General features: G+C 34.0%; 1 protein-coding gene across 2 annotated transcripts in view; it reads left to right on the top strand.

The window, feature by feature from the left end:
• Window positions 1-14,274, top strand: part of NBEA (neurobeachin) — a 510,937-nt gene that overhangs the window by 95,121 nt on the left and 401,542 nt on the right. For both annotated transcript variants that reach the window (XM_065678397.1, XM_065678396.1), the window contains exons 3-5: window positions 4,983-5,083; window positions 5,337-5,432; window positions 9,156-9,277. In XM_065678397.1, coding sequence (XP_065534469.1) covers window positions 4,983-5,083; window positions 5,337-5,432; window positions 9,156-9,277 — 319 coding nt within the window. The remainder of the gene's footprint in view (window positions 1-4,982; window positions 5,084-5,336; window positions 5,433-9,155; window positions 9,278-14,274) is intronic.

Genomic DNA, 14,274 nt, shown 5'->3' with positions numbered 1-14,274 from the left:
TGCTTTATTCCACTTTAAATAGAAGACATTAGTTGGTGAAAATACTTCTGTCTTGTTTCACTTATGGAAGTAGTATGCTTACATCAGTAATCATTATCAATGAAATTTATCCAGTTTGAGCTTCCCTGAATAGTACTTCTATATGTGGCATATGCAACTGTAATGATGTACCCATTTTAAAAAACTGTGTAGCTAATTGTAGAAACAGAAATCAACAGTGTAGGATCTGACTTCCAGGAGCATTTGGTAATTGGAAAATCACTCTGAATTCACAACTGTTAATATAAGCCACGGGTAGTACATTAATAAAAAAAAATAATGGAGCCTCTACCCCATTAATCTTTTTTTGAGAGGCATCACACAGTACTTCAGAAAGAGACCTTTTGCAGAGAAAACATGATTCAGCTTACTTTTCTGTATACTTATACAAAGAGAGCACATTTAATGTAAAATCAAACCTAAAAATCGGAATATGTTGGCATTTTATTTCTGCAATGTGTGTCAAATTATCTGAACACTCTTCTGTGTATCATGAGCAGGGATTTAATAGAATTACGCTTTGTAGGGTCTTTCTTTGATAATTGTAAATAGATGAGAATGGGGGGCTTTTAGAATTTTTCTGACAAAGGTGTGGAAGCAACCAAATTCATCATTTTGCTTTTGTCTCTTGATTTCTTCAAGCATTTCACATCCCTTTTATAAGTGGCAAAAATGTTGGTAATAAGTCATAAGTAATAATTATGGTCAGATATTAACTAGTTCAGTGGTAGGCACTTGACAAAATTAGTGACGACTAATGCAGTATCTGTGTTCCCTAATTCTGCTATGCGATGTAGAGTCATTATGACACCAGAACTACAGAGCTGCTTTGCCTCAAACACTTCTAGGAACTTTCCAAACCTGGAGAATAAAGTAAAAATTTTGGTGGTAAAAATGTTTTTTGACATGCAGGGGGGGATGTTTTGAACAGAAGCTGTGTTAGTGCTTACTCCTAGGAACTTTGTACAACTTTCTTAGCAAAACAGTTGTTCAGACACTGTCAGCCCTATATTTTGCAATTGGCTTTTATCGTCTGTAAAGGGTACAGATTTTTATTTGGGGTTTTGAGGAGTTGTTTATTTGTTTTTAGGTCATCTCACTGTTCCTTTGTGAAATGCTTTGATTAGACCTAGATAAGGTTTAAATAGACAAGACAGGCATAATCTCTTTTTTATGTTCTGACAGCACACTTTCAGAACTCTGAAGCCACTCTTCTCTGGTTTTATGGAAGTAAGACAACAGCAAATAAACATTTACCCAGTCTTTTGCAATGAGAAGAACTTCTCTGTCTGTTTAGATTATGACTGTCAGGTTCATGAGGCTTCTCAGCATTTTATATATCCCACTTCTTGAGGTTTCACAATTTCTGTGGTCAAGAATAGAAGCTTAATCACCTTGAAAGTCTCAGGTGCAGTCCAAATGGGATCACTGCTACTCCTATTCCCATTTGCTTTCCAGAAACATCACTTGTCAGAAGTTGTCTTTGTACTGTGATAATCTGTCATGCTAAGATAGAGGATGGTCAGCCATGTTATCAGCGGTTAAGGGGAAAAGGTTGCTAAAATAATTGCATAGGCGATTGGCACTTTTTTTTTTAAGGATCTTCCTTGAGGGATTCACTTTTTGCAGTTCTGTTTCCAGCTGCTGAGTAGTGAAGCAGATGATCTGCTGTGAGAGACCCTTTGAGACTGTGTGTCGGTAGTGCCTTCAGAGAAATCTGAATGATGGATGACAAAGTAGCCAGAACTCATACAGAGTGGCTGTCTCCCCTAAGTCTCATGTTATTTCCTGCAGTTCTATTGTGATGCTGTAGGTAGTTGTTCTAAAATTGCTGGAACTGATTTCTTAAGCACTTAAACAGTTCCTAGTTTTTAAGTAAAAATCTAGGTTTTGACTGCTGTGTCGTTAATGATCTGTTAACAAGCATTCTCTTTCAACTGGTTCCATAAGAAAAGCTTCAACATTAACACAATTTGCCAACCTGTAGAAATTAATTCACTGACAGAATTCAAATTCACAGTTTCATGGCAGTCAGTTATTAAAAGGTTAAGGAGGCATGAAGGTAGTTTTCCTGAACTGTTTGATATGTTTCCAATGCTGTTTAATATGTCTTCTAAAGTTAATGCCATACCATTCATTTTAATATAAGCTCACTGTCACTTGAAAGACAGACAGGCTCTTTTACCACTGTATTTTCATATTAGATGATGGAATTAAGCATTACTTCAAGGTTTCTTGTTAATTTATAGATCATATATAAGCTGCTTAGTATAAAAGTAGTCAGAAATTGCCATTAACAGGCATAAAATCGGTTGCATTCAGTGCATTTTAGAAAGACATGGAAAATGAGAAACAGTGCCAGTTTTCTCCTTCTGAATGTAATATCATTTTCCAAAATCTTGTTTCTGAAATGAGATCATAGATATCAGTTATATATATGGTCATATTTAATATAAAAAAATGAAGTAAAAGTAAAAAAATCCAATTGTAGTATGTTTCGTGACCTTTATTTATAGATGAGTGGATTATCAAGAATTATAAACCAGATGTGGACTGACTCTTTTATATGAGTTTTCTAATAACTATGAATAAAGTTATGTAATAGAGTTCAGTTCTTTTTATGTCTTGTTATATTGAAACAACAAACCTTCTTTAGGTATGTTTACAGCAATGGTTTAAAGTAGAAGTAAGGGATTTGTTTTCTACATGTGTTCTTTTCTTTATATATTTCCTACTGGGCTTCAGTTTTTCAGGTCTTTGTTTTACCCAGAGTTATGTTGTTAGGGAGCTTACATTCATTTCTCTCCATCAATGTTTTATTCATTATTTATAAATATGTATTTCTACTGCCTGCGGATTATCAACATCTTCAGCAGAAATAAGAAATTTTCTGTGCCATGAGGCAGCACAGGGCTATAATGATGATACAAAGCAGCACATGTTCAGTAATCTTAAAAACCTGTCAATCATGTATGTGTTTGACTGCATTAATTTACACTTTTGTCATCTACGTTAGAAGATTTTTTTGAATCATGTTCTGATTTTCACCTAACAACTTTGTTTCTACACAACAGTTTTTCTTTCTGAAGGAAACAAAATTTGAAGTAGTTTGATTTAAAAAGCAAGCTAGGACTACAAAATAAGAATTGGGGAATTCTCAGCTATTCACTTGTGCCGATTTTGCTTTTTGAGTTTCCAGTGTGTTACTATTCCCAATTTCTAATCATATACAATATATGCAATCACTGCCAGCTTCACATTACAGGCTGGGGACTCTACAGTGAAAGCGGCAGGTGCTTGTAGGTGTTTGATGAAGAGCTGAGTCATAGAATTCACCATCATAAATGACATGTAGGTTTAGTTTTCTTAGCTATATTTTGGCTTCCCTTAAGAAGTTCTGTCACAAATAGGATGTGGCACTAATTTTAAAGAGAAGTGTAAATAAACTCTTTCTTTAAAGAAAGGGAGTGGAAAAAGTCTATACTTGAACATTAGGAATATCTTCAGATCTTATTATGAAAATGACTGCAAGTTACAGGGTTTTTCTTTTGCTTGTCTTGACGTAGTTTTTTTCATGAAACTGCTTATTATATATCTCCTGTAAATTAAATGATATTTCAGTCTTCACACATGCATTTTGCGAACTGAGGACCAGAGGTTGGCTTCACAGTGGAACAAGTTAAATAGATACTTATGGTCTTACTCAAAAATACATATGTAGGGATTTGCAGAGAGAAAATTTGTTTTATAACAAAATATCAATGCAGAATCTCCTCAAAAAGGATGAATGCTTTTCAAGACTACTCTTTGTCAGTACGCATGAGAGTCATCCTTTCTCTAAAGGAGAACATGTAGTCCTGCAAATAAGATATGCTTATTCATGTTTTATGAGGGAGATTTCTGATTTTTGACTACATTGAAAGTTTGTTAATGCTGGTTCTGTCCTGTCCTCCTTTTTTTTGTGTGTGTATGTTTAAATCTGTGTACTTCACTGCTTTATGTCTGAATTATCTGTGAAGATAAGTAAAACGTTGTTTCTCCTTCTACAGGAAGTAGTAATTCTTAGTAGTGTGTTTTATTCCGAAAGAAAGTGTGTAGTATAAGGCGAGGTCCAGCATCCCACAAGTGTCCTGGGTTCAGCTGGGCTTAAACCACAACAACAAGCTAAAAAATTGTGAAAATTAAATTCTATGTTTTGAAATAAAGGTCCAAGCACTAGCAGTTATTTTAGACCTGCTATTCTTTGAAAGCAGGCTACGTAATTGTATTAGCTTAAAAGTATGTGGGTTTTGAGGAGTTTCAATGAAAGCCGTATTACACAGATTTTGATCACTTCTTTTATCTTTTTGTTGTAGTCTCTATTGTTTTTTTTGTTTTGTTTTTTTTTTGTGGGTTTGGGTTTTTTTTTTGTTGCTTTGGTTTGGTTTTGCTTGGACTTTTTTCCCTGACCTTTGATTCAGGTGAAACTTGGAAGCATTATCACTGTGGCAAAACTGTGGTAGCTATAGAAATTCTCAGTAACGCTGTGCTTACGTTAAATAATAATGTCAAGCATCTTTTGGAAACTTTTGGAAATTTTTGGAAAATACTAACTTCAGAAGAATGAAGAAAGCATTATCTCAAAAGTATGTGACAGAAAGGAATCAAGCAAGGTTATAATATATGATGAATGTGGTTATATGGGAAGAATTAATTTTTCATAAGTTTAATAGAGACTTTGTTGCAAGTGTGATGCAAATTCTAAAGCTGCACGTTTGGTTTTTTTTTTCTAAAATAAATAGAACAGTGAGAATATGAAATTCTGTGTAAAATATTTAGGGCAACTAAGTTTAATTTTTTGAATTTGTGAATACACTTATTCTTAAAGGTATTAACTTTTTCAGCTTTTTTTTTGTCAAAACAATGAAATGCAGAGTTCAGAATAACTTTATTTTCCTTTGAAGATCTCCTAGTTGATATGTTGGGGGTTCTTGCCAGCTACAGCATCACTGTCAAAGAGTTGAAGCTTTTGTTCAGCATGCTTCGAGGCGAAAATGGAATCTGGGTAAGCTGTGATCAGATAAAGCATTAAGTGTCATTCTGTTAGAGCCTGAAGTTAACATAAATTGTCTCCTGGGACATATAAACTTGACTTTTTTTTTTTTTTATGTTGATTGAACATATGTTTATGAAGTATTTTTGCTAACTACTTTAGAGTTAATTTGCTGTGTTGTTTGAAAACCGTCCAGTTTCCGTTGTAGCCTAGAGAGTGCAAAAATGGTTGTATTGACTTTTGTGCTATTTTCTTGTTTTCACAGCCAAGACATGCGGTTAAACTATTATCAGTCCTTAATCAGATGCCACAGAGACATGGGCCTGATACCTTTTTCAACTTCCCAGGCTGTAGTGCTGCAGTAAGTTTTCAAACAAAATAATAAAGCTTGAGGAACAAATAAATTGCTCATCTTTGCATTTTCTTTTATTTGGTTTTGAAAATTCTTGAAGGGAAACAAGGGGTGGGGAGTATGTGCTTGAACAGTGTAGACCTTCCCTTCTGTAGGTTTGCAAGGTAGCTGTAGTGTTGCGAAATTGCACTTACAAGGATGGACTGTCAAATAGCAGATGTTTGTCTGGGGAAGTTATCATAGAAGTGAAACCTGAAAATTCCAAAGAATGGTGTATTTTATGTGAATGATATAATTGATATTATACAGAGCAGAGGCTTGATGAAAATCTAGGGATGAGCTTTTACAGTGACAGCTGTTTGCAGTGACAACTTAATCGTAAATTTTATTGTGTCTTTTTATCTGAACTCCATCAGCTGTTTCCTTTCCCTCAAGGCAGAGAGTTAAATGCAGTCTTCTTTTAGCTTTACTTTTTATGATCACTTACGATGATGAAATTGTATTACTTTTGCAACCTGAGAAGGTTATTCTCAGACATTCTCTCATTCACTGCATGTATCTACAAATAAATTCAAATATTGGATACAGGTTTATAAATATTAAGACAGTAAATATAAATGCTTAAAACTGAGAAATGTGGATTTGAGGTTTAGTTCCATTCTGGTATGGAATAGTATATGCTCATGGTAAACTTGGAATCTTTTAAGAGGAAATAATCCTGAGATCCCTGTCTTTTCATGCCAGTGCATGAAGGGTGGTAGGAGCTTCTCTTGGGCTGTTCTGCATGTGTTTCCTCAATAGCACTAAGGTTACTCTTCAAGAATAAACCACCACCACCTCCTGTTCTTTGTGAATACTGCTGCTGGTGTGGCAGATTTCATCAGGGAATAAACTGGCTGAAAATCACTGGTTTTCACCTAGGTTATTTTTGGCTAGATCACTTCCTTGATCTTGTTTGATATTCAGCTGCACAGATGTGTCAGCAAAATGCACAGGGTGGATTGTGTAAGGAATTAATTACTGAGTTCTGAAAGAGAGTTTCATTTGCTACTGCTGAAATAAAAACCACAGTTAAGCTCTTCTAAAAGTACATGCAGCAACAAGACAGCTGTTGCAGAGTATGAATGTCTACAATGAAATATACTGCTTTGACATTTCTGGGCTTCAGAGGCAAACCCTTATGAAATGTCTCCTTATATTTAATTTTGTATCAGAGGTTCAAAAAAAAATTTGCAGAATACTTTCAAATATTCCTCCCTGTCCGAAGAGGGACATCAGTCACAGGAGTATAAAGTGTCTTGACTGAAATGCAAAATGAGCATTTTTCTTGGTTAGGATCTTGTTTTATGTACCACTCATCATTGATTAACTGCACCCTGTAAATCAAGAAATGTGAATTTCAAATTTACATTTCTGAAGTAGTGCATGTTGGATTACACTATGGAGTTCTGGACAGCAGTCATCCTCTGAAGTGGACCTAGGGTGATTTCTTTTAAAATGACCCAAATATCAAAACACTTCATTAGAGAAAGACACTGGATAGGCTGTAGTTTACTGGCACTGAGTTCAGGGTTTCAGGTGTGATGCATGGTGATGACATCAGACAGAGAAACAGCATAATGTTTACTTCTCATGGTAAATACGAGCTTGGTCCTATTCAAAGTTAGGTGCATGCTCCTTGTACAATCAGGAGTTCAGTGGCAGTATAAAAGAGCCTGTTTTTTGTCTGCTGGTGAGAGCTGCTTCACTATCCGAACTGAAGGGCTCTTCTGAATACTGTGTTATATGTTTGCCAGCCTGTATAAGTAGTCCATTAGTCTCTCCATTAGCAGGGCATCTTGTGGTGACCATGCTATTCCCGGATGTTGTTCCTGTTTGTCATGAAGCAGCACTTTTCCTGTTCCAGGCAGGGAACTCCCTCTAAGGAGGCAGGAGTGATGTCCCAAAGGAGTTCCTTGGCATGTTTTGTACTGAGCAGTTAGTATCAGGCAAGCAGCAGAATCGGTTTTACTTCTTTTGTCAGATGCTAGCATAATCTGAGGATGTTGCTGTATGTAACTTTAAAATTTACCCTGAGTTCACTATCATTCTTAATTACCTATGTCTCTGCTTTTAAAATCTTTTCAGTGATTGCCTTTCATATAAAGCCAACGAAAAGTCAGTCCTATTCTGTACCTTTTTTTTTACATACTTCTACATTGACGTACGATTCTGATGTGGTTATTCTTACTACTGCCCAGAGACTTATGTCTGTTCGCATTTTAAGCAGTGAATGAGTTTTCTGCAGCTCCTTGTAGTCCTTGGTATGAACTGGGATGCCCAACATTTGAGCACTCATGGGAAAATATATCCAACTATGACTCAGGTATCACAAAGAATCATAGAAAGGTTGAGGTTGGAAGGGATCTCTGGAGGTCATCTTGGCCAACCCTCCCTATGCTGAAGCAGGAAAACCTAGACTTGGTTGCCCAGGACCGTGTCTAGATGGCTTTTGAACATCTCCAAGGATGGAGACTTAACCTCAGTAGTCAACCTGTGCCACTGTTCAGTCAGTATCAGTTATAGCTTTGATAAGAAAATACTGTTGGTGCAAGGATTAATTTTCTAATCATTATTATTTTAAAGTATAGTAAGAGCTTACATTATTTTACTGAAACTGAAAAACATCAATTAAATGCACTTAGAAATAACATGCTATTGTTATATATAAAATTATTTTCATATGCTTTGCCTTCATATACAACTTATTTCAAGAAGTAGTATTAAAGACTATTATTTCTTAACTGTTTTTGTATAAAATATTCTATATTTTGTCTGATAGATGGAGAAAGAATATATTGTTATTATTGACTACTACAGTAATCTCTTAAGTCATTACAAACATTTAATTTCTTACATTTTTAAAATTACTTAATTTAAAATCACTTAATTTTGTGTATAGTTGTTACACTGTGGCAAAAATTTGATTTATCTTTTAGTGTTATCATAGAAAACACTTTATAAGTGACCTCTGAAGTTCATCTTTCCTGATATCCTCCCTAAAGAATACCTAACTTCAAAGCTAGATAGGTATTCAGGGCCTTACCCAGGGATGAAGAGTTCTCTGAAACCTCTTCTTCTGTCAGCACGTAAATATGAAATCTTGAAAAATCAGTTTTTTTTCTTAGGCCTTGCCTTAAGATTAATTTATTTAACTGAGAACGGGGATAAAATATTCAGTCTCTTACCTTACTGAGTGTTCATGGGAAAGGAAAAAACTGATAGTACTCTTAAATCTCAGAGAACTACTTTTTTAATGCTGTAGTTTTAACAGTGAATCTCTGTTGTACTATCTGTTGAGATTAGTTTGGTCTTGATGTTTAAGTCTGTTGATGAGATGAATACTTACTGAAAGCTGAATTTATATTTTTAATTTCTAGAGAAGTAGTTTTTCTACTTTTTTCTTTTTTCTTAATATTGCCTATTCACAAATTTAATTTCATGTCCTCTGTTGGTAGTATTTATGTAGTTAAAAATTTACACATTTTAAAATAGATAGAAAACTAATGCATTTATTCAAAAACACGATTTGAAAGCTTGGATTTTTTTTATATTCCTCTTTAACATTTGAAAGTTAAAGCGGATTTGGAAATCTAGAATGACAGGAATTTAGAAAGTGCCTTTAACAATGGTTCTCAAAAAATTCATTTTTGGACATGCTATTTCATTGTTGGTTTTTTTCCTTCCTTCCAGGCAATTGCATTGCCTCCTATTGCTAAGTGGCCTTATCAAAATGGGTTTACTCTTAACACCTGGTTTCGTATGGATCCGCTAAACAATATCAATGTAGATAAGGATAAACCCTATCTCTATTGGTAAGTAACTTCTAATACTGCAGTTACAGGTTTTGTTTTGTTTTGTTTTGTTTTGTTTTGTTTTGTTTTGTTTTGTTTTGTTTTCCTCTGGCTTCCTAATTGTGTTTAATTTTTCTCATTAGTTTTAGTTTCTGGCATACAAAAAGCACCCCCAAATGCATACAGATTTTAATGGCTGCTTATTGTATACAAACTTGTACAAAGTCGTCTGTCCTTTTTGCTCTACAATTTGTATATCCATGGATGCAAGATATGTGCCTTGCAGATAAATCATAAAATCTAGTGTGATGGTTTCTTTAGGAATTTCAAAATGCATCATTTTTTAGAGTTATAAACTCCAAGTATGTCAATTTTCTGTTAATTTTTAAGATTCTTGGCTGATGTCAGTAGTACAAAACAAATCTGTTATAATCAGAGCGCACTGTTTGCACATTAGCTAGAGGTAATAGAGGGTCAATCTGTGAATTTGAAAATGGCTCACTGACCACCTGTTCCCAAAAATGGAAACTGTATTTCCTAATAAAGTGATTGCAGGAGAGATAATTTTGATTTACTTAGGTTTGCTGTTGTGATGAAAATAGAAATGTTTGACCATTTTTCTATGTTGTTTTTTTGGTGGGGTTTTTTGGGTTTTTTTTATTTTTTTTTTTTTGCTATGAGGTAGTTCTGATGTTTATTATTATGTGATTACAATTTTTACTGAATTCTAAGATTTTGAGCTTACTTTTTAACGTACTTTTTGCACTGAAATACTTTAAAATTCTCCATGTGTTAAGCTGCCCTGAATATTTATGGGTGCTTATGGTCTGTGTCAGAGGGAATTTACTTCTGTTTCCGTTTATAACTGTATTGATTTAGACCTTGTCGCTAACCACGTTGCTACAAAGAAGTGATATAGCTTAGGAAAATTGCCACTTAGACAACTTTCTTTAATAAACAGATCTTTCCTTTATCAGATTATTCGTTTTTGAACATGTCAGTGAATAAACTCCATAAAGCTGCCCTTTGAATTATCTAAGAAACCTGAATTTCTTCCTTCAAAAGAATTCTAGGTCTTACCTTAACTTTATACTCTAAAGAATAGTTTTTTAATTAACATACTTATCATCTATAACCTTAACATTTCTATGTTTACTTAAAATTGTCCACTGACAGTAAAATTTACCTATTGTAGGTAACTTAATATAATACGTGTTTATTAGGTTGATTGGAATTAAGAGTCTAGCAGAGTAAGAAAACATTTTTTTCCCATGAGTTTACCTTTCCCCATAGTTGATATGTGCTTTTCTATGTTCTTGGTTTTTGTTTTTTCTGTTTTTAAAAACCAGAACATAACAAAATAATGTTTTCTGTATTTTGCTGTTGCAGCTAGGAAACCAAACGAAAAAGTATAGCCCCAAAACATAGAGTTTCAACTCTAATTTTAGTACATAAAGAATAACCTCTCGAGTAAACATAGGTATTATGCATGGACTCTTCAAGTAATCTTTGGGCATATCTATGCTGAATGGATGACTTGTTATCTCTTACACTCACATACGCATGCACACACAGATCTTTACAGTTCAGTGTCTCAATTTCTCATGTTAGTTCTTGTTATGGAATATATGTAAAATTAGAGTATTTATCAAGAGTGGGAAATAAAACTTCTGTGACTTATAAGGTGGAACTTTTCAAGTGTTTCATATGATCCACAGAAAGAAGTTATTCTTACAGAAATCAAAGAGAAACTGAATATACCAACCTCAGAAGGAAATTAAGAACAATGCTAATTCTTAACATTTTTATATAGTGGCTGAAACCAGGCCACAGCTAATAATTAAAAACAGAAAAAAATACTCAAACTAAATCATCCATCTGAACTTCTTTACACGGATTTTAGACTTTGCCACATGAAAGGCTGAACCACACTCAGCCACTACCAAGAGGAAGATGCCAAAGCAAAGATTTATTTTCTTTCAATGTGCTTTTTTTGGCATATACCATCTTTTTCTATTTAGGTGAAAAACATATAAATGAACATATAAATTCACAGTTTATTCTTAAAAGTCACTTGTCTTTTAAACAAGCTTTATTTTTAAAACAAAAACTTAGTATGTTGTACAACTTCAAAGACTGATTTGAAGCAGTGGTGCTGAAATCAGCATCAGCTAGAACTGGTTCCTCGGGACATTCTCGTCAGGTTTTTGAATATTGACACATTGCAGCCTCACTGGAAAACCTGTACCAAGGTATGTACTAATGTATGATCCAGGCCTTAAGTGAGTACAAAAAGATGTGGCAAGAGGCTTTTCTGGTAGGAAAGAGCTGTTACATCAGCCTATGATGTGAAAACTAATGCTTAAAAATGGAGAAAGGAAGCAAGGAAATGTTTTCACATTTGCCAGATGTGAGGGAAAACTGCTGCTATTCTGTAATTAGCTGAATGCTGAGTGCTGCTTCAAGAATTGGAAGCCAATCTGGTTTTTCTCAAAAAAAAAGATGATGTTGGGCAGCTGCTAAGTGACAGTCTGTTAATACTTGTGTATTGGAACCATGTTGTCACTTTCTTATTAATTACAAAATGAGTGTGACAATCCTCGAGGAAAATTAGGAGTCTCTGACATTTGCATGGATGATAAATGACAATAAGGTGAAAGTTTTGTTGTAGAGCAGTCAGGTTCAAATGGTAAGATTCATAATTCTGTAGCGCAAAGTATAAGCAAGCCAGTGATATATTACCTAGCAGTGAATAACGGTGCTGCACTTAAAGAGTTAGTAGTTATTTATTACAAAGCAGTAATTAAGAAGGATATTAAGGCTTTTTGTAGGTAACCAACTGACCATAAACTGCTTTTTTATTGCTCTAGCTGAAAGAGCTAATGTGATCTTTTCAATAGTAGTCTGAACAGAGAAGAGAGTAAAGGTGATGTGATCACTTCCTGCAATCTTGGCAAAAGCATTACTGGAATACCATTTACAGTTAAAAATTGCTACTTCCTTTAAGAGACCATGGAAAAAAATTGGTGCTATTCAAAGAACACTCTGGAGTGAACTGTACTCTGAAAAACACATTTTATAATGAAACCTTCCAAGAAAAATAGAATTCCGAAGTTAGGTATGCTCTCAACTTCTGTTTTCAGAATTTATGCAAGATCTGATGCAAATTGTGTATTGGACTCTGTGAAAGAATTAGAGGGTGAACTGAGACTTGGTTGTCATAGTTGTTGCTTTTTGTCCTTAAAACATCCAAATGCTTCCACAACCATTTAATGGAAGAATGGCTAAAACTTCTGAAAGACTGTTCAAAATTTTATTTTTACTGATGTAGGGAAAAGAAAAAAAAAATAGAAGAAAAAAAACACCCAAAACAAAGCAAGCTATCTAGACTTTTCAGTTCTCTAGAGCTAATAATTACGGAGATGCAGAACAGTTGCAAAAGCACATAATGGAATTCCAAAGTTAATAGAAAAGAATGAATTATTACCTTCTTAATCTCAATACCATGGTCATACATTAAATTGCACATAAAATCCTAAGCTAATGAAACTAGAATCACTAAACAGTTTCACCAGTGGATGGATGAATGCTTACCAGCTATTGAAGTGTAATACCATCCAGTAGCTGCTTTGAGAAACCAGCTGAAATGGGACATAACTATAAGGGGTTTATGCACAATCTGTAGTAAAACAGTATACCAGCTGCTATGGGAGGTAGTTAAAGGTTTATAAAACCATATGGCTGTTAACAGTACTACTCATGTTGTCTCTGTGCATTTCATCTTTGGATGTGGCAAGTTCTGCATGTGTAGGTAATTGGTAAGAGAATTTCTGTGCAGTATCGTAGAGACTAGTCCTAGACTGCTTTACCTTTGGCAAAAATTAACATAACCTATATATTATTATGTTGAGGTAAACAGAGAACATTTGAGTTCTCACTTTCTCAATTACTGTTGTATTAAAATGCTAATTCACGTGGATGAAAAAAAAAAAAGAAAGTAAAATCTTGGCTAAGCTTCTTGTGTAGAAAATTGTTTGTTCTATTCCAAGATGAAGAGGCCTGCTAACAAATGAGCTATTTTTTCATTTTTTCATTGTTTTCTTGTCTTTCTAAGATGAACTCCAGGAAGTTACACATGTAAGGACAATTCAGTGTTTAAAATCTCAGGAACAGTGTGGTTGACCATAATGGTAAAAAAGTCAGCCAAGTAATGTTGGAGAAGGAGGGAGGTGGTTAGGAAAGGGAAAAAATTTAAAGGTGTAGACGTTTCTTCAAGAACAGTTTTTTGTTTGTATTTTTTTCCTTTTTTTTTTTTTTGTGGTGTTTTTAACAGTGTTCTCAGTGTATAACAAAATACTTAGTAGCTCCTGTTCAAAGTAGTAGGAAGTATTTTGCACAATTTTAATAAACTTAGATAAAACCATGATGGTATTTACAATGAGTGGCTGTTGGTAATGTAAGAAAAAAATACTTTGTCATCTCTAATCAAATAGTTCTACGCCATGTGTCGGAACATAGTGAATCTGTGTATTTTTTTTTTTTTTTATATCCCTCAGAATAGGATTCTGATAGCCAAAATAATTTTAGCTTGTAGTGATGACTTACATTGCTGAGAAACAAATTCGGCATTGTGAGAGATGAAGCTCCCTTGTGAAATGTTCTCTGAATGGCATAAAGCCCAAGGAGGTAAATCAAAGTCTCAAACTAGCCTACAACACATTCAGTTATTCTTACTGTAAGAGTCGTATTTTAAGACTTTTAACCTTCATGTTATTGTACAAAATTCAGTACTGTGGTTGTGCAGGTTATTTGTGTATCTAGGTAATGCAAACTATATATATATGTATATTTATATTTATATTTATATTTATATTTATATTTATATTTATATTTATATTTATATTTATATTTATATTTATATTTATATTTATATTTATATTTATATTTATATTTATATATGAGTAATATTCTTCCGTAAGGCTCTTCACTGTTATTTTTGTTGTGTAGTATAGCTGCTT

Source organism: Lathamus discolor, chromosome 4 (genome assembly GCF_037157495.1).
Source record: "Lathamus discolor isolate bLatDis1 chromosome 4, bLatDis1.hap1, whole genome shotgun sequence".
NCBI lineage: Eukaryota > Metazoa > Chordata > Aves > Psittaciformes > Psittacidae > Lathamus > Lathamus discolor.
The sequence above is the reverse complement of the archived record's forward strand: the minus strand, read 5'-3'. Positions and strand labels throughout refer to the sequence as shown.